General features: G+C 43.0%; 3 protein-coding genes across 6 annotated transcripts in view; 2 read left to right on the top strand and 1 right to left on the bottom strand.

The window, feature by feature from the left end:
• LOC306980018 (receptor-type tyrosine-protein phosphatase gamma-like) overlaps positions 1–8,227 on the top strand; it is a 294,918-nt gene extending 286,691 nt beyond the window's left edge. The window contains exons 20-29 of the mRNA XM_079579221.1: positions 454–626; positions 1,405–1,540; positions 2,257–2,403; positions 3,350–3,443; positions 3,945–4,021; positions 4,154–4,282; positions 4,733–4,879; positions 4,999–5,141; positions 6,059–6,194; positions 6,707–8,227. Of these exons, the coding sequence (XP_079435347.1) occupies positions 454–626; positions 1,405–1,540; positions 2,257–2,403; positions 3,350–3,443; positions 3,945–4,021; positions 4,154–4,282; positions 4,733–4,879; positions 4,999–5,141; positions 6,059–6,194; positions 6,707–6,823 (1,299 nt within the window). The 3' untranslated portion in view covers positions 6,824–8,227. The remainder of the gene's footprint in view (positions 1–453; positions 627–1,404; positions 1,541–2,256; positions 2,404–3,349; positions 3,444–3,944; positions 4,022–4,153; positions 4,283–4,732; positions 4,880–4,998; positions 5,142–6,058; positions 6,195–6,706) is intronic.
• A 2,971-nt stretch (positions 8,228–11,198) lies between these two features.
• Positions 11,199–24,409, top strand: part of cep15 (centrosomal protein 15) — a 28,282-nt gene continuing 15,071 nt past the window's right edge. For 2 of the 4 annotated variants that reach the window (XM_079579359.1, XM_079579361.1), the window contains exons 1-4: positions 11,199–11,288; positions 11,428–11,551; positions 11,610–11,693; positions 11,771–11,955. In XM_079579359.1, the coding sequence (XP_079435485.1) occupies positions 11,260–11,288; positions 11,428–11,551; positions 11,610–11,693; positions 11,771–11,955 (422 nt within the window). In that variant the 5' untranslated portion in view covers positions 11,199–11,259. Of the gene's footprint in view, positions 11,289–11,427; positions 11,552–11,609; positions 11,694–11,770; positions 11,956–14,193; positions 14,668–24,409 lie in introns of those variants that run through there. The other 2 variants (XR_013793991.1, XM_079579360.1) reach the window with 2 other exon arrangements.
• On the bottom strand, positions 18,286–21,332 carry fezf2 (FEZ family zinc finger 2). The gene is made up of 4 exons (XM_079579451.1): positions 20,158–21,332; positions 19,788–19,922; positions 19,593–19,725; positions 18,286–18,596 (listed from the first exon to the last, which is right to left on the bottom strand). Exons 1-4 carry the CDS (start codon positions 20,845–20,847, stop codon positions 18,346–18,348), a joined length of 1,209 nt encoding a protein of 402 aa, XP_079435577.1. The 5' UTR covers positions 20,848–21,332; the 3' UTR covers positions 18,286–18,345.

Here is a 24,409-nt window from a genome sequence, read left to right as displayed (position 1 = left end):
ACCCACTTGTGTTTTTTTTGAGGGTTTATTTCTCAATCAATCAAGCAATCAAAACACTTTGTCCCCGAGAGGCAATTAGGTACACAACAAGACAAAAAACAAATATATAGATTACCCTAATATAGTCACTGAAGGTCATGCACTGGCACTAATTCGATTCAAATAAATTAGTGCGAGGCTTTGTGGACTGGTGGAAGTACAGGTAACAGGCAGAGAAGTTTGTCCGTTGAGAATCTCCACTGCTTTGGGAACAAAGGTCAGATCTTAGCGGAAATCCAATTCTGTGTGTGCAAACCTTCACTGTGTTCTGCAGCCGGGTTTTGTCATGAACATTAGAACCATTGACAATCTGCAATATTAAACTCATCCATAACTTGTCTTGATTCCTGCACTTCATTTACCGACTGGCTTTCTATGCATCCACTACAGTTTGCGCTTTATCTCCCCGTGCAGGGTGCTAGAGGAGCATCTAAAGGGCGCGCACATGAGCGGACAGTGCTGCAGTACCACTACACCCAGTGGCCTGACATGGGGGTGCCCGAATACAGCCTCCCAGTTCTCACGTTTGTCCACCGGTCATCAGCCGCACAGACTCCAGACATGGGCCCTATGGTGGTGCACTGCAGGTACCGTGTTTATTAGCTAAGTCACAGGAAGTGTTTGTTTCTTCTTGCGCTTGTGGGTCTCTCAGCGAAACATTACACATGTAGGGTATTTTATTCTTGCATTGTCACTAACTGATATTACAAAAGGGATAATGTTGTGTTACTTCATTCACATTGACATTCACAGCTTTAAGAATATACCCAGTAGTCCGCACACACAGGCACTCTCCGGGTCTGTCTGAGAGAGAAAGGCCATAACATTAATGGTAAGTGTCCACCGACTGTAGCCCTGAGGGGACGGATATTGGCACTATTATTCCTACCCTGATACTGTCTAATAGCTCGTCTTAGTTTTTGCACAGTTTGAGGAGACATACTGCTCATTACCACCACTTCTGTGAACCGCATGTCCAATTACTCCGCAGCAAAGGCTCTCTACTCACCAATTTCTGGGTTTGACAACACTCAAACTATATGTAACTTTTCCAACCACTGGAATAAACCCCGCACACAGTTTGGAGAATATGAATGGACTGATTTGACAACAACAGGTTTATTCACATACAGGTTACCTCTGTGTCTCGGGTTGATATTTAGCTTAGTTTAGTTTCTTGAGTCTCTCGCACTGTGTAGTTGCTTCAGTGCCTCTGGTTAAAGCAAATACACATATAAGCAAATGCATATCCCTGAGGGCAGTTACTCCTCAGGAATAGCACTGGCTTACTGTTTGATGGAATATACTCTCATTACAGCCTTATCTTTTTTCGACTGTTGATTTGTTCCTCTCTTTTGTGTCCAGTGCTGGAGTTGGCCGCACTGGGACCTACATCACCATTGACAGCATGCTGCAGCAGATCAGAAACAAGAGCACAGTCAACGTATGTGGTTTCCTCAAACACATACGCACGCAGAGAAACTACCTAGTCCAGACTGAGGTGAGCGTACCTACTATCAGTTTTTAATGCAAAGGCTTCTTTTATCGAGCAACACGTGTGCTTATTTCTAATAATAAAAATATGTATGTATTGGTATACCTTTTTTTTTTTTTCTGATAATGTGTTCTGTATTTTTGCTGAATCACAATTTTTTTAGCTTTTGACTTTCCTATAATATGAATAGATAGCTTTAATCAACACTTCAGATACACAATTTTTTGACTGAGGGCACACAGATCTTCCATACCGAGATATGTTCTTACCTGAGCTTAGACAAGTTGATACGTACCTGTCTGGTCTTTCGTCGTTTTGCGTGACTGAGCGCACGGACAAAGATGTTGTTAGCATTTGGCCTCTCCCAGCATATTCCTATAGCTCCAAACGGGGGTGAAGTTGGAAGCTACCACGCTCTTCCAAGGGCACAAAGACCAGACAGGTACGCATCAACTCGTCTAAGCTCAGGTAAGAACATATCTCAGTATGGAAAAACGGTGGCCTGTTCCTTTAAGGGCACAACATAGCTTCACTCGGCTGCATATTGTACATTTACATACACAAGAAACCTTGACTAGTTTAACAAGAATTGTCACATTTTTTGTCGTGCATTTGGCTTTGCCCATAATACGTACTGTATGATAGAGTAGTATGTATTCCTGAATATAATACTCTATCACTGTGAGCCTAACTTTGGCACTCGCCTTTTCTGCCAAACGCAGGAACAGTACATCTTCATCCACGATGCCTTGATGGAAGCCATTTTGGGGAAAGACACTGAAGTGGCTGCCAACCAGCTTCACAGCTACCTGAATACCATCACCACAGCAGAACACAGCGGCTGCACCAGGATAGACACGCAGTTCAAGGTGAGGGACATGCCCTTATGCCAAAAACTCCAGCTCGATCCTGCCCGAGCACGTTCACGTTCTCTCCGAACCAAACCCAGATCCGAACCAGAACCAGAACACACCCGACCTGAAGTCAGCCTGCGCACTTTTTTACTTTTGATCCGGAGTTTATTGGCGGAATCAGTTCAGCGTAGAGCTTCTTGTGTTTCATGCATGTTGTACTTGTTGCGCTCATTGGACCAGCCCAAAGAGATCTGCCCCTTCCCGTCACAGTCTCTCTCCTCACCTCCTCCCGCCTCGTCGTCCTTATCGCACTACAACTTCATTAACTTTCATTGAACATTTACATCCTTGCTACTCTCCCACAGGGCACCAAACTGCTTTATTCAGCCCACTCTGAGTTAAACACTGTCCTGAGAGAGAACAGTGGTATCAAAGTGTGCTCGCCACAAGGCAGAAATGTGATCAAAACAACAGCACATTTTTCAACGCAGACCCACCGGCCCATGGAAAATGCTCAAGCCTGGGACCGGTCCCTAAGTGGAAAATTAGAGGGGAATCACTGGGGCATGACTTCTCACTCCGATCCTGCCCAAAATTCAGGTTGAGCTCAGGAGGACCATAAAATCTCTATCATAATCGACTAGAGGAGAATGGGCAAGTTTGATGCAATTACTCATCTCATAATTAAGTCCATTACAAGTGTAGCATTCTAGGCAGTGGTTTTATTAGTATAGATGAGACATTTCTAAAAATCATAAATATCATACCAGCATTGGCCAGCCAACATCCCGAAAAATCGACCTTTGAAGAACCCACATCAATCGACTTCTAGCTTTAACTTTAAACTGAGGTTAAAATATTTATAGTGGACTTACACAGCGTTCCTTGTAAGTGGGCCATTTCAATTCACCCAAAACCCTCTGGTGAAGCTAACCTTTTATTCTGCTTTTTAATTCCCCAGCTCATCACACAGTGCAAACTCAGATCGACAGACTGCCTAAGTTCCCAAAAAGAGTGCAACAAAGAGAAGAATCGAAATTCCTCCATAGTGCCAAGTAAGTCACACAAATGTACTGCTTTACTGTAGCAAACTAGAAATTGACTTTTTTTTTTCAAGGTATATTTACTTGGGGAGATTTTCTAGTTAAAACTTGTGAATATGTTTTGTCTTCGATAAAGTTTTTGTTCAAACAAGCTTGTCCCTTCTTCTTTTAATTGTCATATTATTTGAAATAAAATGCTTATCTTTGCTGCTCACCGCACACAGACTACTAATCTGGCTGTGTTTAGACAATATATGAAATTCTTCATTCAACAGTTGTCTGGATGGAGTCTTGTTTTTATAATCCAACCCCCATAAGAGGAAAACGTAAGAACTGCCACAAGCTGCCACAGAGTCTTGTGCTCCTCACTCTTATCTACAACTGTTACACAGCCTGTTGACAGTAGGACACTTCTCAGAACTGTGTACCCAGAAGTTTGCGTGTGTTTCCAAAGCTCATGGGTGCATGAATGGCAACAGCAATGTGAGAGTGTTTCTTTGTGTTTGTGCACAGCGGAGCGGGCCAGGGTTGGACTTGCACCTTTGCCCGGTTTGAAAGACACAGATTACATCAACGCCTCCTACATTATGGTCAGCACTGTTTCGATTCTGTACACCACATTTTCTATAATTAGATTCTTGTGTCCTGCCTTACACAGACCTTGTAGTGCCACTGTGTAGTTGTACTACATTGTGAACTGTGCGATTATGTGGTTTCTGTAGGGTTACTACTGCAGTAACGAGTTCATCATTACTCAGCATCCCCTCCCACACACCACGAAGGACTTCTGGAGAATGATCTGGGATCACAATGCACAAATTATTGTCATGCTGCCTGCAGATGACGGCCTGGTAAGTGCCTCACAGACACACCCAGACTTTAAACACAGGCTGTCGGCGGCTTTAGCCCATTGTACTGGATGTGATGAACAAGGCCAGTCTGTAGCAGGCACTCCATCATTATTACAGGTGGGGCTAAATAATGGCAATAATGACCGACTGTGTTATCTAAACATATGTATATGGTTTTCAAGGTGAAACGCCCACAGTCCAGTCCAGATTATTTCTTTGATTGCTTATTTGCTTATTTGTTTGTTTGGTATGATGTTGTATCAAAAAAAGATCTGATGAATAGTCACTTATACGTACGATACAGAATTGTATTTCTTTTTCCTCATAAATAGTTGGGCATCGAATGTTTTGTATATTACAATATAATGCAATATTTTACAACAGATTAGACACACTTATCTGTAGCCTCAGAGTGCAGTAGAGATCACAGTTTATGTCCATGTGTTCCAGGCAGAGGATGAGTTTGTGTACTGGCCCAGTCGAGAAGAGTCCATCAACTGTGAGGCGTTCACTGTTACTCTGATCAGTCAGGAGCAACTCTGTCTATCCAATGAGGAGCAGCTCCACATCCACCACTTCATTCTGGAGGCCACACAAGTATGGCACATTATCTTACACTTACCACTGTATAATCCTCTTAACACGTTTCCACAATAACTTGTAAACTAAGAAGCATATACTGTATACTGAAGTGTCTGATTTGTGTTCACCTGCAGGATGACTATGTGTTAGAAGTGCGACATTTTCAATGCCCCAAGTGGCCCAATCCTGATGCCCCACTCCGCTGCACATTTGAGCTGATCAACGTGATAAAGGAGGAGGCAGCCAACAGAGAAGGACCCACTATCGTCCATGACGAGTATGTGCACCCACAAGTCTACGACCCCTGCTTTCACTACCCCTGTAGGGAAAAGGCCTACTACTGTACATTGGCTGCACTTCTGGTCAAGGTCTATCTATGTTGCACATAGCCAGTGGGCCAGACAACTTCGGATCTTTAACTAATTTACTCCGACAAAACATAATTGCATACATTCTTAAGGGCAACAAGTGCCAGATCTCCCACCTCCCACAGATTCCCACCCTAGAAACTGTCCAATTACACCTAATCAAAGTGTCTTTAGTATTGACAGACATTAGCACTCCTGAATGACACTCTAATCCAGAAGCCCCCCCTCATGTTTATTCATTAGAATAATGGAGATGGCTTGTCGCTTCCTCTCGAAGCAAAGTGACTATTTGAGCTCTTCATCTGGTTGCTATGGTGCAGGCGGCTACAGCACCTCAGAGAGTGTCAGTTAGGGGCCTGGCCTAATTGTGTGCATGCTCATTATTCAGCCAGCCGTGGGTTGTTAGCTGTGGTTTGAGCTCTGCTCTTGACAGGAATACTAATGATAGAAGAGCTGTTACAATGTGAAGGTGACCTCAGGAGCCTCACGCTGCCACCTCCCTCACTTACACACATGTAACAACACTCGCTGTGCGTCCACAATAGATAAACGTACAGTGGGGAAAAAAGTATTTGGCCGAAATCCAATAGAAAGTCTATGGGGAACTGACCAAATGTACATACATGACTCTCTGTGATTCTGTTTCTGGACTTGTTTTATATTGATTCGATTAGTTACTCATTCATGAAGAATTTGGAGACATTGTAAATCACATTATTGTAGATGATAAACTTTTACTAAATAATATGGAGACTAAATAATGGAGCATTAGGGTTGTTTACGACAGAAAATCAATGATTTTATTTTGTCTGTGTTTGCTGTGTAGGCTGGGCGCAGTGTCAGCTGGCCTGCTGTGTGCGCTCACCACTCTGTCCCAGCAGCTGGAGAGTGAAGGCATCGTAGATGTTTATCAAGTGGCCAAGATGATAAATCTCATGAGGCCAGGAGTCTTCACTGACATTGTGGGTATCACACACTGCAACACTAAGCCTATGTCTCATGGTTCACAAATACAATAAAATGTAAACAATGGCAGATGTTATACAATGGTGACAAGTTCAAACAGTAGGAAAAGTTTTTTTCATCATTATTATTATTGGATGTTACAGATTTGTGGGATTTCACATTTAATTCTTATTACCACCATTTATAATTTTTTATTTGCTTAATTTGTGGGATTTCACATCTAATACTTATTACCACCATTTATAGTTTTTAATTTGCTTTAGTAGAATATTTTATTCATTTTAATTGATACAGTTCATTTTGGTGTGAACGTGGCCACGTAAGCCACGTAGAGATTTCAATATTCTCGACTGGACTGAGGTTGAGCATATTTTGCAGCTTTTGCATCTATATTCAGAAGCTTCTACCTGTACACTGTAAAGACAGTAGATTCTACAGTCTTTGCCATCTTTACACTTGAACTAAATATTTTTTTCCATAATTCATTTACATTTGTGTTGTTTTGCAGGATCAGTACGAGTTCCTGTACAGGGCTATGCTCAGCCTGGTCTCCAGTCAGGATAGTGTGGTGTCCACAGACCGGAGGGGGATACACTCCATCACAGACAAGGCCCAGAGTATGTAGGCTCTGCTCTGACACAGGAGGGAACACCCCTGGACTATGTGGACAAGACTTTTTGAGGCCTTTTTGCCAGACTCTTGGTTAAAATAACCTGATTACTTTTTTACACTGATAAAAGTTTTTGATATTTATTTTTTTCGCCATTTTATGTCTAAAAGTTCTTCTACTGAAGGGTCTGCACCTGCGCTTTTCAGTTCAATGACAATAGGCAACGAGAAACACTTTTTTGTCGGTTCTTGTTTGCACTAAAATGTCAGTGTTACTGCCTCTACTACAGTCGCTTGGACTTCATTCACTCCAGCTGGTTTCAACATTCCACGGCTTTGGACTTTAATTAACTGTGTGTGAAAGTACATGCTCATCCTGCCACCTGCTGGTGGTAAACAGTGTTGCCTGTCATCTGTCACATCTCTCACACACTTCCTGGCCATTTTATTAGAGACACTTGATCATATTTTAGTCATCCATATCAAATAATTCAATGACATGACACTATTTAAATTCCTCTACACGTACGTAGTATGTAGGAACAGGTCAAATGTCTAGCCCGGCAATACAGGATAGATTCCTTTCATAGTAACTCCTCTGCAATTGACCCAGTGACAAAACATGATGGCCCAACCTAACAATCTTGAATGCTCGCAAGTGATTGGCAGAAAGTGCTATGATGCAATAAGTATTCCTATTTCACACAAACATGTCCTTAGAAAATAAAAGAACATTTCATGGTTGGTTAAGTCATGCCCATCATGTGTCATACACTGTTTCAAATTAAGTGGCCAATGAATGTATGTAACTTTTACGGGACAGGAAATACACGTTTCGATTTTGGTTACTCATCACTTCAGTTTTTCTGTTGACTCTCTAAATTTAGTCCCATCGACATCGGGGAATCTTAGGTGGTGTAACAACTGCTACTGTGAAATTCTTATTTGTTTGTATAATTCACAATATGCTTTTATAATATATGGTAATACTGTATGTATACATATATAAATATATCCTTATCATAATAACTTTTGTGATTTTGTACATGTTCTTTGTGGCTGCCCACCCCAGGCTGCTTCAGTGACCACAGCAGTAATCAATAGCTCAGTCATGTCCTTCTATGCTGCTATGCCATGTAAACCCAGACTTGGGAGATTTTACATTATTCAACGTCATAAACAAATGGTGATGCAACAGCTTTTGTTTTATTTTCTGACAGACAAGCACAGATTCAGAACTCAGACTGGTGTGATGCATCTTGTAAATGCCATGGACTAAACTCACAAGGGGTTATACCTGGTGGGTAAATTGTTGGTGTTTTCAGTGATATTCAACATGTATCAATGTGCATCTTCAAATGAACACAGTTTGTGGGTCAGTGTGGGTTCAGCTCAAAATTTGCGGCCATCAAGGTACATTTAAAATATATTATTAAAGCGTTTTGGTTGTGCAAGAAACCGATTTTGATCATATAGTGTACAAACTGGGCCTGTCACGATAGGAAAGTCAAAAATGTTCTGTTTATCTGCCATTTATTGAATGATAAATCGATATGGTAATAATCGTGACAGTATAGTATGAACAGGGGCAGATTGTTTTGGTTTGCTGTGGTTTTCATTGACGGTTTTGAAACACTTTCATCAACACAGGGCGAAGGGCTTGCGATTGCTCCGAGAAAAACTGACCAAAACGGACTGGTTCTGGATCTGTGCTTGTGACCTCAACTTGACCTCAAAGCCTTGTGTACATATACAGTAATCCCACTCTTTGACTCTCGTTCGTGGTGGGTTTATGGTCCATGACGAGCATCTGTAAAAGTAACTACTGTGACCCGACACATCGACTTGCCTTTGAGAATATCCTGTACCTCTGTGATCGATGGCGTCAGATGAATTGTGCTTTTGATTTAAATGATAACTTTATATCCCACAGCACAAAGAACGGAGCGAGAGAGAGAGAGAGCACTTGTCAAGACTGAAGATGGCATTCTGCATTTGGATTTTGGGAACTTTCTTTTTCTTTTTTTTTTTAACCAAAGACTTCTTCTAGGCTCTTCTGATTGGCTGCTCAAAATCAGCCCGACGCAACAACTCTCTGTATTTGTACAAGTGTGCTTTTAAAAGATATTCACTTCACTTCAAGGCATCATTATAAGTTATTGTTATGTATGGTGGTTTTGGGGAATGATGGCAGTAACAATAAACAGAAACGACACTTGAAGGGGAAATCTATATTATGCTTCATTAATGCCCCGTGCATACAGACACACATACACAGAATCAGAAGGATCAGAATTGTGTTTTAAGGCCATTAGGAATAGAACTTAAACCTTGTTAGAGACAATAAAAACAATATATTTGACACAGAACAAAAGCTTGAATGGATTTAAAGATTTACAATGTTGTATTTTATAGATTTCTTATTTGGTTACATGCAAGTAGGCTATAAGTATATAATAAATGGGCCTACTTGCAAAGTGTTAAATGGTCTCAAACTATATACTGTAGCTCTACATTCTTTAGGCCCTCAGTGACAGTGTCTTGCCCAAGGATCAGTAGAGTGGCAGAAGCTGAGCTCTTACCAGCTGAGCTACTGTCGCCCATTCATCAAATTCCAAGTACCTAATGAGATATAAACACCGAAATGGAAATTATTAGGAGGGAGTCAGGCGGGTGACATCATCAAATAAACATAGTGCTCATTCTTCACATTTACTCACAGACATTTACAGAAGACTCCTCAACTGGGTCCTCAACTCTTGTGTTTCCCAGAGCTGGTTTTCCCATTTGTAAGTGACCAACAAAATATGAATGTTTTAAATTGACTTTACCTCACCTGCCGTCCTGATCAGGGGGCTAGGGTTAGGGTTAGATAACCATAATCAAGGTTATGATGAGGGTTAGGAACGGCAAATGTGATAATAATAATTCATTTATTTTTTCAGAGCTCACAATCATATCCATGGTACGGAGCACAAGTTCACAAAACAAAACAGAACAAGAGAGGGATCTCCAGATATATGAGAGACCGCAGTCGTCTCGGTTCTGTTTCACTTGCAGTAACCATGGAGACGTGCATTCACCTTTTCTAAACCGGTCAAACAGCAAGTTGTACGTTTTGCGGCTGTGCTTGGTTTCCCCACAATCCATCAGCTTTCCCCAGAATCCGATCATTCTCCTCTTAATCATTATCGACAAAGCTCCCCGTGCACCGTGTTACTGCAAGTGCTCATTTTTACTTTTAAGATGTATTTTAGAAACCGAACATGAAGTTTCTCAAATACTTTTCAGAGTCCCACACTTTGAGCAGACCGACTTATCGAATAGTTCCAATGCAACATCAATTGACAAGTCAAATTTTAATATAGTGCGTTTCTGGACACTCAAAGACACTTTACAATGCAGTATTCATTCACTTCATACTCAGTGGTGGTACACAGCTGCCCTGGGGTAGACTGACGGAAACGAGGCGATCAATCTGTGCCATCGGCCCCTCCGATCACCACCAACCACACTCACTCACTCCATTCATTCAGGCCTATTGTACATGTTTTTAGTGGAAGGGGAAACTGGAGGAAACCTACGCAGACACAGGGAGAACTTGAAAGCTCTACACAGAAAGGCCCCGCAGGCTGGAGATCGAACCCGGACCTTCTAGCTGTGAAGCATGAGCGCTAAATTGTGTTTCACTCCCACAGCTCTCACACATATGTTTTAGAAACTAGAATGTCTTAGCTTTCAAATGACATATCACACTGGCAAATAGGCTGTAACCTCTGCAGCCAATATGCTTTGAGATTTGGATATAAATAATTGCCAACCCTAATCCTAACCCTAAACAGGTAACAGGTTAATCTTACAAAAAAATATGCTATACTCCAGATTAAAGTTCAGTTCGTTTGCACTTGTGGTCCCCATGCAAATCAAATGTTCAGATGGTATTAAAGAAAAAAATAAGTATGCCATTGAAGTTGCAATATTTTTCATTGGGTGTTATTTTTCCACTCCTTTTATTTAACCTGGGGAGAAACAACATAACAAGTCAATATTGTACCAGTAGGGGGCAGCAAAAACCTTGTGCCAGGATTGCTATGGGAACCACACAGCAACGAACGGACTAACTGAAAGTTCTTGTCAGAGTTTGACAGAGGTGCTGACTGTACGGGATGGGCTTTCAAAATAAAATCACATCTGTTTGAACAATGAGCTCGAGACCCTTTGGTCGGTGAAATGAGATGCGTAATGGGGCTTGACGGTGATCTTCTAATGAAGGCTATTCAAGGTCCTGTAATGTGCGCTGTTTTGGATAGTTACACCTCCTCTGCAGCTTTTATTCTTTCACTTCCGTGGAAAGCGCCGAGGCCAATTGTAAAAATGTGATGCAACCAACATGCACAAGTTGACGTCGCTTACACGGAAATTAGAATATCTTTAAATCTGCCTCTGAGACAAATGGATCTGACCAATACACATGAACAAATGTAAGTCACACTGCAGGTCTTTGGGTTTTTCTCACAAGGAAATGCCGTTAGGAGTAAGGTTCTGCCAACTAACAGACACCAAAGAAACTGTTGATGTGCTGAGTTTGCCTTTACATAAGCTCTTGTAACATGTTTGTAGCCTACAAAGAAGAGGCGTCCTACTGGAGCGCATGGAGGAGCGCAGACTGCACATAAGAGACCACCGCAGCCAGCTGAGGGAGCAGGCTGAGGCTGCACACTCCAGGAACCAAAGACTAGTGCAGGTAACTGACAATGCAGAGTTTGTAGAAACCAGAAAGTAAAGGTGCTTTGTCCACGCAGGAGCTCGACACGTTAGAGCAGAGTCTAAGAGCAGCTCAGTTATCATCATCATCATCATCATCATCAGAACTGCACACTCTGGAGGTATCAGGACATTGCTCTGTCATCATCCTGGACCATGAGGGTGAATCTTATCTGAATTATCCGTGTCTTTATTCCAGAGAAGATACTGGGCTTCTGTGGAGGAATCTGTCCCAGCCTGGGAGCTCTTTCTGCTGGGTAAAGGTCCCCATCCTTTTTATACTCAGCCAACCATTGGAACAAAGGACAAATCTGGAGGAAAAAAAGACATGGGCCTACCTCCTCGGCCTAGCCTAACGACTCAGGCTAAGCCTTCCAAAAGAAAGTAAGAATGGCCATTATTACATTGACCACATCGCCCAGTGTGTTGCTGCAGAGCTAGTGCCACCAGAGGTGAGGAAGGGGGTGGACAGAGGGGGTTGAACCTGTTTGTCCTTCCTGGATGCCATCTCAGTCAGAGGGGTAGAGATGATATAGCAGAAACTATTTTGCCTTCATTTATTTTAAAACAGAAGTAGCCTAAATATGTAATGACAATGATAGATGAATAATAACAAATATTTCCATCAAAGTGTACTTGACTGAAGACCTTTAAGCATTAATTTCTCTGTTCACATTTTCCTAAGCACTTGGACCGGTGGTGACAGCGCTGGCTATCCAGTGAAAAAGGTTTGGATTGGATAGGCACTCAATTTGACTTTTATATTTTATTCTACCTTTAAAATTTGATTAGAAAGATTGCTCTGGTCGAGAGGCATAAGCATAGACACAGAATATTAGACAGATGTAAGATGTGTGAATTAAGGAAGTGCAGTAATGTGCATCAAGCACTAGAGGGAGCCCATGTTACAGATAACAAACCAATTGATCTGATTATATTCTTAAAGCTTCTCACATTTGCTCTGAGTATGTTTATTGTATTAGACTGTATTTGTGTCTTGAGTTCACCTGCCTGTGACCAGATGTTAACGCCTGCTCCTCCAGGATGACCGCCCCTCCTCACTTAACCCATAATTGTGGTGATCAGTGCAGCACTGACACAGAGTGGCGGCTTGACAAATGCAATCACCCAGACGGGGGGATTGAGACGGCCCGTGCTTGGCAGCTGCCCAGGCTTCTCAGCTGGGGTCAGTCCTTCTGGCCCTCAGGGTGAACTCTCCCTAGCCACTGGCCACTGGTGAACGAACCAGTCTGGACTGAAATGGACTGGTGCAGAGGGGGGTTGTGTAGAGCGGGACAGGGGCAAGTGCATGAGGTCAAGGGCAGTATTTAAGGAACGGGGGAGGGATGGGGCAGTAGGGTGAATCCTGAAAGGACAGACTGGTGGTAGCATTATCAAGTTCATCTATGAGTCTTTGAACCAAGTGTTGAACCAGGTACATTCATCACTTACTCTGGTGCAGTGCATGTGCTTTGGGGGAGAAAAATGTTGTGCCTGACACACAAAGCCCTGCTGTAGACTCTGCTTAACAAAAACTAATACATCAAGTTATGTTTTAACAACTTATCTTTTACTGTGCATTAATGTCTCACATTTTCAAGATGACCAACGGCCATTCAATTTTATGCTAGTTTCTCATAGGGAAAAGTGGAGTTTATATTGTTAAATGTTAATTTTCTTGAAATGTGTGAAGACCATAATCTGTAGTTGTTGAGTCATGTTTATTTTTGATGTGTGAACTCACCTTCTGGAAAAAGTCCTGCTTTATAGTCCCACCCCATTGCCCAGGAGTCTGGAGGCGCATGTTATGCAATAGCACAGCATTGCTGATGCCTGCTGAGATGCCTCACAGATAATTGGCTGGGCCTTAAGTCCTGTAAATGGTTAAGTGTTGACTGGAGTTGATTGGATAATGGATAATTGTAGGCTGTGTTACATTCAGTGCTATGCGGCGCTGTAGCAGGGGCAGCGGGGCGTGCTCAGTTCCTGCAGCCTGCTATTTCTCACTACAGTCTGGTGCATTTGTTTGGAGTCTAACCCAGGACAGTTCACAGATCTCTATCAACTGTCAGCACAATTTAAATTGCAAATACCACAATTTATTGTTACAGTGTCTCGTTTTCTTTTCAGTGTCAAGCAATTTCCCTGCAGTCATTGCCACAGATGCAGCAACAGTATTTTCTTGTGATGAGTGGTAAAATCTCAGTGGGAGTCTGTTTTTCATATGATGAATTTATATAGCGTTTATTGTGTTTTCAGCCCATTTACCTCCTCAATTTCCAAATATTTGCCCGTGCAGCAGCTCAGTGGCTCTTGCCTCATAATAAATAGGCCCCAGGTTAAATTGAAGGATTGTGTGTGGCCTTTATGTGTGGAGTTTGCACTGCTGGTTTTCCCCGTGTCTGGGTGGATCTTCTCTTGGGCGCTGCTCTGTTTTCCCTCAGCATCCAAAATCATGTTCAATCTAATCATGTTCATCAAGTCACTGGATAATCCTGACTAATACCATAACAATTAAGCTAGTCCTTTTTGAAATAAGCTTATAAGAATAAAGACTTCTATCTAATAGGAAAAGTCTCTGCTTCATGGACTCAAATATACCACCTCTGCCTCTGCTTTCAGAACACTCACAGCGGTTGGCGGGGCTGACTGAATTCCACTTCAGTGCCTGCATCGATCGTGCTTCAGCGGATGTCTTTCTGCGGTCGCCTGGTAAAGTTGGATTGTGTGGTGCTATTCACATTGACGTGTGCAATAAGCCGGCTGAAAGTGAAAGAACATGTAGGATTGTGTGTTTGTACTTGGGCCTTTTGTTCTGATCGATTTATCTTCCGCACTAGATGCACCCAGAGCTCATCTTCAGGGCTTAATGAAGTCCCTGATTGCTCTTTAATGAGAGGACTTTTGCAGACAGCAGTCTCAGACACAGCCGGAGCTAGTTTGTACTTAAGAAAAGGCACAATAAACCCAGCCATTCTATTTGTGTCTGTGTTGCTCTGCTACAATGTAAAATAGTACAATAAACAGTAAACAGTCAATGCATCAAACTTTGAAGACCCATATATATGGGGCTGTAGTTGTGTTCAAATAATTAATTGTGACAGATGCCAGATGTCTCGCCTCACGCAAACTTTATATTATGTAAGGCTGAAGTCCAGTAATCGACTCTATGTCAGGTCGGACATACCACAGCTAAAAGCAAATTTCTCCATTTGTAGATTCTGTGTTTGAGCACTAACATTTTCTGGAGAAGACTGTAGAGTATGTGAATGTGTGAGAACTAGTTAGTGATGTAGAGGCCTTCTAAGGTCTCCTGAGGGGCGTGATGTTGTCCATTGAAAGGCCCAGAGGAGGTTCCCACCAGAGCCGTGTAAGGTCAAAGAGATTTGTCCTGACCGGACATCCCAAATCTACTCAGCCACAGCACAATGGGACACAGGGTTAAAGCGTTTGTGAGCGCTCAGTGCAGTGAGAGCAGAGGCAGATCAGTGCAGGACAAAGAGGCACACAATAATGAGCTTGTAATTAGCCTCACAGGATATACTCGTGTACTTATTTAATGGAATGTGTGTTCTTTTGACATTCATATTGTCACATCCAATATGTTAGCAAAAATTAAATACCCAGTATAGCTACGCATACACATAGGTATTGATTCTGACTGCACTGCCCTCGGCCTGCAACAAAACGCCGGCGGTGCATCTGTACTTCATGTTAATGATAAATGAGGACTGAGTATCAAGTTCTCAGAGACATCAGGCTGTTCACACAGTCCACATCCACTGCTGCCGCACTGAGATCAGCCACATGATGAGATTTGTGTTGTTCAACATAGCGACTTAAACAGCGCTCTTGTATTCAGTCCTGTCTTTGGGTAGATTTGAGAGCAGCAGCTCAGAGCAGAGCTCATTAACCCCTCACTTCTTACAATGGAGCCCGGCTCATTGTGGCGGCTCCTGAGTGTGCTCTAACGAGGACAGGGGGGGGCTGTGGCGGGGCAGCCTCTGAGCAGCTCCTGCTCAATATTTGCTTCGGCTGCAATTAAACCAAGAAACAAACAAGTGCACATGGTTATGGCTTCTTTTGTGGGGAACTTCTTTTGTGTGGTTAACGGTTCAAAACATGGAAAGAGCTCTCATTGGGTTATTATTTGTACATTACAATTAACCTGTTGTTAAGCTGACGTATGGGTTACTTATAGGTTTTAAGTATTTGTCTTGAGTTTTGGATTAAATTGGGATAGAAATGCATCATATTAACAAATAAAAGGGAAAAAAGAAGATTATTTAAAATGTGTTGATAAAATGTACCCCTCTGCATTTATTTTAATAGGAAAATATGGCTGAGTTGCTGGAAGCTTCATTGGTATTCTCGCTCAGATGCTGTGGGCAGTGGCTGAGGTGGACAATGGTGCTGCTCAGATGTTGTGGGAAAGTGGCTCTGTGGCCCTCACACCCCTCAGCAGAAAAAGCTGCTAACCGGGATGCTTTAATTGGAGTTTCATGTGGGCTAAACTGAGGGGAAACTGATGTAAGTTAACATTTGGTAGACTTAATTGGTCCTTTTCACGGAGCGCTCCTCATCAGGCACTTGTGCGCGCCGCTAAAGCTCCCCGCTAATCTCCATTTACCACCAATTCAGCGCACACAAAAGTCCTGCTCTTTCTTCTCTTCCTGTCCCGGCCAGACTTTGTGCTGGCTCTGATTCACTGAGGTGGGGGTTGTTCGTGGATGGCCTCTTGTTGTTGACAGATGATTACTGCGGGGGCTCACGTGCACACGCCTCATCAAAGCCATAGTGCACGGTGCGCCACTGCTCAGATGTTAGTGCTGCAGTGAAAAGGCCAGTCTGTGCTCACATCATCTGCCGTGAACAGAAACTCTTTGTCATATTCCAAAAGCAGCACATTTCACAAACAACAGTGATCAAATATTTGTTGTCAGGACAATGAAAAGTGTACACTTAATGGGAACAACATTACATTGAAGCTGGGGATAGCTGAGACCTATATTAAGATCCAACTGTACAACAGCATCGCTTCAAGATGATCTCAGATTTACAGATTTCCTGATGAAAGTGTGTCAACCCTGCAGGCTTATTAATTTCTGACTTGTAAACATGGTATAAATTGATCTATCATGTTCATGATAATAAACAAAGTCAACTGTGACAGTGCATTATAATTAGAAATGACCATGGCATGGTTTTGTTGAATAGCAGTAAAAGAGAACATTTTTCTCCTTGTGGACTAACCCTTTACTGTAGACTGCTAAGTATTTTACGCGTCTGTGGAGTGACGCCTTGACCTCTCACTTGTGAAATGCACTGCGTAAATGAGTCTTTTGTCACGTGGTGGTGCTGTTTTCCCGTGTGCGTGTGGTCAGACCTACCAATAAGATTACAATGTAGATTTACAATGTAACAATCACATAATTTAGTATAAGTGACTGTGATATAACCGTAGCAAAAGGCCGAGTATAACCCTCTGCTGACAGCCGGTCATTCAGTCCGTCTCGTTCGTCTCCAATAGGCCTAACTGTTAAACTTGAGCTGAGCCTATAGACTTATACTTAAAGTGTTTTCCGACGTATGATGATGCTCTATACGTTCTCCTCACCTGTGAGTGAGCGCGTGTGTGTGTGGCAGCAAAGATGCGCGCGTGTGTGTGTGCCGGGCTTCTGCCGCAGCAGACCGGCTGCTGAGCGCGCGCTTAATTGGCTGTTAATAGAAAGCGCGCCATTGGGGAGCACGGAGAGCGCTCTTGGTGAATGTGTGCAGGGATAATATTGTTCCAGGGATCGTGCGCGGAATACACCGGGCCCTATTAGGACGGGCCCCGAGGACGAGCGGCCCGAGTGCTCGATTAGCGCGCGCCTCCAGCAGCCTCACGAGGCCGCTTAGCTCTTTAATGCAATTCTGTGTGAAGTGTCCGTTCTTCATCATTTGCGCCATTACCACACTCGAGAGTAAATGTTAGATTATTAAGATCGTGTCTGTCAATAAATGTGGAGCGCGCGCTTACCGGATCACGCGGGAATAATCACTTTTTTTTGTTTTGACGTTCTGATGTGGAGCGTCTGCACAGTAAGGCTGGGCAGTGTATTTCAAACGTTGCTCAAATTTTCCAAACAATAAAACCCTCCCAAATACGAATTTACAGTAGTCCAGTTATTGAAATAGAACAATGGAGTGTGTTTTCAGTGAATGTAAAATGTTTTCTGTAATTGTAGAATTTAAAAGATTTTGTTTGTCTATTCGCCCATTATATAATAGGCGTATGCGCTCCATAGGCTATGTGGGCTATGGGCTAGGCTGTGACAATGACATATACATTAAAAAAAAATCCAAATAATTTTTACTATAAGTTTTTTATTATTTTCAAACATCTTCAAAAACTCCAAACTGTGTTCCACATTCAAGTTTAATATAACTTATTCATTCACATTATGTTTGTGAAATATACATTATGGCGATGCGCTTTCAAAGAGCTTTTAAATAACATTTCATTTGTTTAATTACACATACTTGTCTGCCCAGTCTACATCGAATGCTTTTCACTTTTAAAAGGCAAAAAATATGTCCTCTCTCCAGCTGTTGCATTGTGGGGGAAATGTGCATGATGTATCTAGGCAATATTGCGGTCCTAGTTAATGCTTCAAATACAAGTGATCCCTCTGCGACAGTTGGAATAATAATACAAAAAAAAAAAAGAATTCAAGTCCTTTCGCCATAGTCTCTGTGCGCCTCCCTCTCTCCCCCCAGTGCAGAGCGTCTTCAGCTGGGCAGGTCCCGGGCACCTTCTGGCGGCGCGGAGTAGTTATTGTCGTGCAATTTGCGGATGTGTTTCTTGAGATCGAAGTTGCGGCAGAACCCCTTGCCGCAGGTCGTGCAGGTGAAGGGCTTCTTGTCGTTGTGCGTGTGCATGTGGAACGTCAGGTTGTAGACCTGGTGGAAGGCCTTGTTGCAGATGGAGCACTTGTACTGCTTCTCCCCGCTGTGCGTCAACTTGTGGTTCTTGTAATTCCCTGTTGGAGGAGAGCGTTTAGAAATGAGCTGAAAGAGCCAACTGCACTCATTAAAAAGAAAGACAGACGTGTAGCAACGTAAATTCCGATTAACATGATATATTATGTAGCCTATATTTGTTAGGCTAATATTAGGCCAATATTTAGGCCTATATATTTAGCCTTTTTGTTTTTTTTTAAGCGCGTAATAACGTAATAACCTATTTTGGTCAAGATTATTATAGCCTATGAGCAGTTGAAAGAAGAAAAAAAAAGTGTGTCGATTGTTTTGTTTTGATGCCTCGATAATAATAGGGTAATATTTCTACAAAGCTTATAGGCTACTGCCCAGATTAACACAACCGTTTCCCATCGCTAATCAGGGCTCTGCGCGCGAGAGTCAAGAAGTTGTCAAACTTTTTCAAAATCAAGCTCCGCAAAACCCCGTCTCCCGTCGTAGCCGAGGTCTGGGTAGCTGACCCAGAGCAAATGCACCCGTCCCGGAGCAGGATTAGTCCATGGACGTGACATGTCCTATTTCCACTGAGCGCGTCATCTCCACGGCCCGCAATTACCTCTCTATTCACTGGGGCTCCAGAGATGAGCGCCAGCATATGGTCCTCAGCCCCGGAATTCCATCACATCCGCTGAGAGAGTCAGACACCGCGCTCAGCCTAATCTCTCCGTTTGGAAACATCGCCACATAATAGCTGAAGCACAGGGTTAAACCCGTTTCATTTTATTAATCTATTTCTTCAAAATCATTTTGCGCCAATTATGTAATTTTCCTCCTTTAGTCCATTTCGTTTGTTTAGATTGACCTATTTATATTTTCTTTTTTCTTTTTCATGAAAATAATAATAATAATAATGCCAAGAGCTTTTTTGTTCGAAAAACAGGCTCTGTTAAAGTGTGCCAAGGAAATAAAAAGACATGGCTAAGAGGAAATCCTCAATCGATCAAATAAAATGTACTTAAAAAAAATAACCAAAAAAGCAAACATGTAGGCGAAGCTACCTTTTTGATGGAAACCTTTGCCGCAGAACTCGCAGACGAAGGGCTTGTAACCTGCGTGGATGCGCACGTGCGTGTTGAGCGTTGAGCTTCTGTTGAACGCCTTTCCGCACTGGTTACACTTGTGAGGCTTCTCCTGTGAACACACGGACATTAGAACAGCCCAGACTGGAGCAGTGGTGAACCTGCAGCACTTACCTGTGTGTGGATGATCTTGTGCCTGCACAAAGTACTGGCCTGACGGAAGCCTTTCCCGCACACTTTGCACACGAAGGGCCGCGCGCCCGTGTGCACAGGCATGTGTCTGGTCAGGTTATAGTGTGCATTGAATACCTGTAGAACACAAGACACTCAGTTTCATTTTTTCAAGCGCATAAACTTCAAGGGTCAAGGAAATTAATTTAGATTTAGCGTGACATAGGCCTAACTAAAAAAAAAAAAAGAAGGGAATTCGGATTGGGAAGCTTTGATGTGCATCATCTACAGATATGACTGTCATCACATAAAATACTTATTATTAAGTAACTTACATGAATACATTAATTATAGTAAATATATGTCCGCGTACCTTGCCACACACTTCACATGTAAAGTTCTTGGGCTTCCCATCTGTGTTGGTGCTGTTGACTTTGCTGTGCGTCTTGTTGGTGCTCTTGTCCGTGCTCAGAACGTGGTCCTTGACTATCTGGTCCAGCTGCCCGGGCAGGTGTTCCTTATGGGGGTATTGAGGGGTAGGCAATTTGTCCGAGGAAAGTTTGGCGCTGTCACGCAGCAGTAACCTTTGTTGCGCGGCCAGAGATGCCTGAGACCATGGCCCGCCTAAAAGTTCGTGGTGCGGGTATGCAGACTCCAGGTAGTTGAAGTAGTACAGAGAGCCGGGCACAGCCACCGCTTGGTGCAAGACCTGCGGTTTGACCACCCGACTGGACGAGAGCAGCGGTTGTTTCAAGCTGGACTCCGGTTTTGCGCACGCGCCACAGTTTGTCTTGCCGCAGAGCGTGCCCCTTACGCTTGCCCGCCAAAGCTCGGAATAGTTCATGAGGCGACAGGAATGAAGCTCGTAGCCCAACGGAGGCAACGGGATCATACACGGGATGGGGGCACAAAGACCCAACAGCGGGCGGCCGTCCTCAGTAGGCCGCGGCTCCGCGCTTTTGGACATAATCCGGTCTATAGAAAAGGCCAGACTCTTTGGCCCCCCTGCACCTGCAGTCCGGCCACATGATGTCACCGAGTCCAACGACCCCGACGAGGCCATGTCCGTTTCCAGAGCGGGGCAAATGCAGGACCTGAAAGGAGCCGTTCCAGTGTCAGACCTGCTCCTGGTCTGAACTTTACTGAGCAATTGCGCGCATCACATCAGCAGCCCTCTGAGTCCAGCGGCTGCGTCCTCAGCCTGACTGCACTGACAACGCTCGGGGCCCGGCGGGTCTGAAGCTGGATGATGGGGATCAGGTGTGGAACCAGTAAGATGCAGTGAGACACCGAGAGAGACAATGACTGACAAGTAGCTGTGAATGGGTGAAAGGCAATGCAGAGAAAGTCTTGGCGCTGCACTGGACTCGGTCTTTAATGGCATACTGTGTCACATGGCGCGGCCCCGCCCCTAGGCCCGAGCTCTGTCAGGACCCGCCTCCATGGCTAAACTGTAAGGACCTACACATCATAATGGCAGAACTATATTCGTTGCCACTTTAAATGCGCCTGCAAAGACAAATTGTTTCACTTGACCGCATAAAAAATACAGCATGAATTAAACAAACTCTAAGCTGCGATCCGTCTTGCAACTCAAGTTAGGATTTTACACTTAGGGTCCATAAGGCTAGAGTCGGTAACAGAAACAGTAGTGCCCAGGAGTTTATAGAATAAGGCCGATGTGGGCTTCATAGGCTAATCCCCCTCTCCACCTGTTAGAAAGTCCTTTGACTCTGTTAAATGCAGTTGCCCTCTCTCTCATTTCAAATGCACTGACTGCGCAGTGGCCTCGTTTCAGCGAAGGCAAAAGACCAAGCTTTTCTCTCGGAGCCTGTAAAGCTCGGCGTGAAGCTGCACTGCTGCATTCTGAGGCCGTGGCAGAGTGCGGATAACATAAAGAGTCCTGACTAATGAAAGAAAGGACTTTGCACTAAAAGAGGCGCACAAGAAGGAGTCCACAGGCATCCCCGCGCCGAGCTGTGAGCAGCGCGCACCCATGGCTCACAAAGCCCCGTGATTCCATATCTGCGGGCCGTTTCCCTCGACACGAGCAACGACAACAGACACTTTGCAACCAATTGAGCACTTTACAGAGTCGATAGTCAGTGCCAACTATTACATTTTTATTTTATTTTAGCCTTTTGAGTATATATTGTTTTAAGAGAGAGGGAAAGAGATTCAGAAACGGGATAGGCCTATTCTCACCAACTGTGTGTTATAAATAAAAGCAGAACATTCCACACCAGCGCTGGTCCTCTGCAGAAGATGCTGCCTGGTGAATGGTTTACCTAAGGCCTATAGACTTGGTCCATATTAAGCCCAGCATGACTCAGCCCCACTACATTAGTTTTCCTGTTAATAACCCTAAAAACATCCCCACTCTGTTTTGTTTCCACCTGTGGCTCAGCATGGAGGGATTAACTGTTGTCCCAGCACCACTCTTATGTTAATGGACCAAAAAAAAAAAAAGCCTCATTCGAGTGGATTCAGACACAACTGCCGGCTCATCCACACAATAAACATTGATCCTATTGCTGTAACTGGGCTCCTCATTCAGCTCAGACTGCAATTATCGGCCTGCAGCGATTAGAGCTTGTCGCCCATAGGCAACAGGTCAGCATCCTTCATCCCCAGTTGTTGTTTCTGCCCGATGTAATGTACAGCAATCATTAAAGATAAATTGGTGGAGGAAAAATGCTTGCTGTATTTATCTTCTAATAATAACATAGTGGTTTGTAGTAGTGAATAAACAGATATACATTGATTTGCAGCAATAATGAGCAGCACCATTGATGAAAATAAAGTGACTGGCTGTACTTTGGGGATTAGGCATTTGTCATTTAGTGCGTGTAACCCTGACCACGGCACTCACACCTCAGAGCAAGAGGAGGGATCCACGGGTTAAATACATGGGTCGTGTGAGGCCTTTCAGTGCAGTTTTATATTCTTCCCAGAGCTGGGTGTATTTCCCCCATCAACCTAAAACACCATATTCTGTAAGTCTCCAACTGAATTCCTGACCAAACCAGTCAAGATCCTGAGACGGGGTGCTGGTGTTCAGTCACCTACTGCTCGCTGTTGCCTCGGTGCCATTGAAGGTATAAGATCAAATGCAGAGAATACATTTTTTCATATTTTACCTCAAGCAAACCTGCATGAGCCTTTTTATTATATTAGTAAATTATTGTGTTTTGCTGGTGTTCATCTCGTTTCATTTTTACGTTTAATTTAAAATTCAATTGTAATCATTCAAGTTGTGCTGTCACTGATTGGCTGTAATATTGGTTTGCCCAAAGCTTTGACAGGCAGAGTCTGTTACCTTGGTGACAGTGAGAGCCGCTGCAGCCTCTGTGCAATCTGCTAACCCTGACCATTATTTATTAAGACACACATTTTTGTGTTTGTTAAGGCACCACTTTATTAATGTTGGAAAGGGCTAGTAAAACTGGCTAAGCCATTCAAAACACGAAGGCCTCAACTGGTATTTGCATAATAAACCATTAACAATACTTGGTTTATGATACCTGAAAACAGAGCAATAATGTTACATTTACTTTTAAATTAGTATAATTGATTTGAGCTTTTAATGCTGTCCCTGAACCAACCGGCATAAAAACGTGGTCTCTAAAGATATAATATTTTTTCAATACTTTCATTTTTTTTTTTTATACTTGCTTTCGATACTGTTTTTTCAATACCAGTGGTACCAAAAAAAAATTCCGATACCTTACTGGTATCATTTAACGGTACCCAGCCCTAGTTGTCACTAATGTATTTACAAATCTGTAAACTGAAGATTTGAGGTCAAATTGTCAGAGACACTACTGTCAAAGGTTTGGAGATGCTTTTTTTAGGAATTGTTTTTTTCTTTTATGCCAAGACCGTTTACACTGACTCTCACTGAAGGCCTTCATTTATGAATGAACACAAATGGAATTATGTTAAAAACAAAACAATTTGAAAAAGATTATTCTGATTCTTATTATTGTTTGATTACTTCTTTGCATTGTTGACATTTTCTCAATGAGCTTCACGATGTTGTTACCAGAAATGTTTTTCACTTAACAGACTGTTAAACTATTTCAGGTGACAACCTTATTACATGAAGCTCATTGAGAAAATGCCAAGAATGCAATTTTAAAGAATTTAAAATATAGCATATTTTGAGTTATTTCACCCTCTTTTGTTTCCTACATAATCCCATGTGTTTATTTATAGTTTAATGACTTCAATGAGAATCACACAAAGTTAAAAGTGTTGAAAATAAAGAAAAGCCGATACATAAAAAGCATTTTCAAACTTTTGACCGGTAGTATATGTCACTCCCCCGTGTGTGTGTGTGGGAGCACCTGCAGCTGATCTTCAATCCGACTCATTCATAGACCCTTCTCACCTGCCAGATTGTTACGTCCTACACACGTTGAAACTGTCACCTGTTTTTGGATTTTTACTTGCGTGTCTCCGGCGCTCCTCAGCTCCTCACTTCCTGCTGTTTACTTGGACTTCTACTTACCCAAGTGACTCTGCCTGCTCCACTACAATCAGCTGCCCCAACTTATCTGGAATAATAAATACCTCCCTTTACCTTTTCCTCCTCGTCTAGTGTCCATTTGTTGGGTCCCTCC

Source organism: Gobius niger, assembly GCF_951799975.1.
Source record: "Gobius niger genome assembly, chromosome: 20".
Lineage (NCBI taxonomy): Eukaryota > Metazoa > Chordata > Actinopteri > Gobiiformes > Gobiidae > Gobius > Gobius niger.
Note: the sequence above shows the minus strand (reverse complement) of the source record. Positions and strands in the feature narration are given on the sequence as shown.

Bases quoted from the DNA above. Each gene is read 5' to 3' on its own strand.
- fezf2 (XM_079579451.1), bottom strand. From the start codon at position 20,847: ATGGCCTCGTCGGGGTCGTTGGACTCGGTGACATCATGTGGCCGGACT. The intron at 19,726-19,787 runs GTAAGTGCTGCA...GTGTGTTCACAG, and splicing joins ACAAGATCATCCACACACAG to GAGAAGCCTCACAAGTGTAA. The intron at 18,597-19,592 runs GTAGCTTCGCCT...CTCCTCCAACAG, and splicing joins CAAAGGTTTCCATCAAAAAG to GGAATTACAAGAACCACAAG.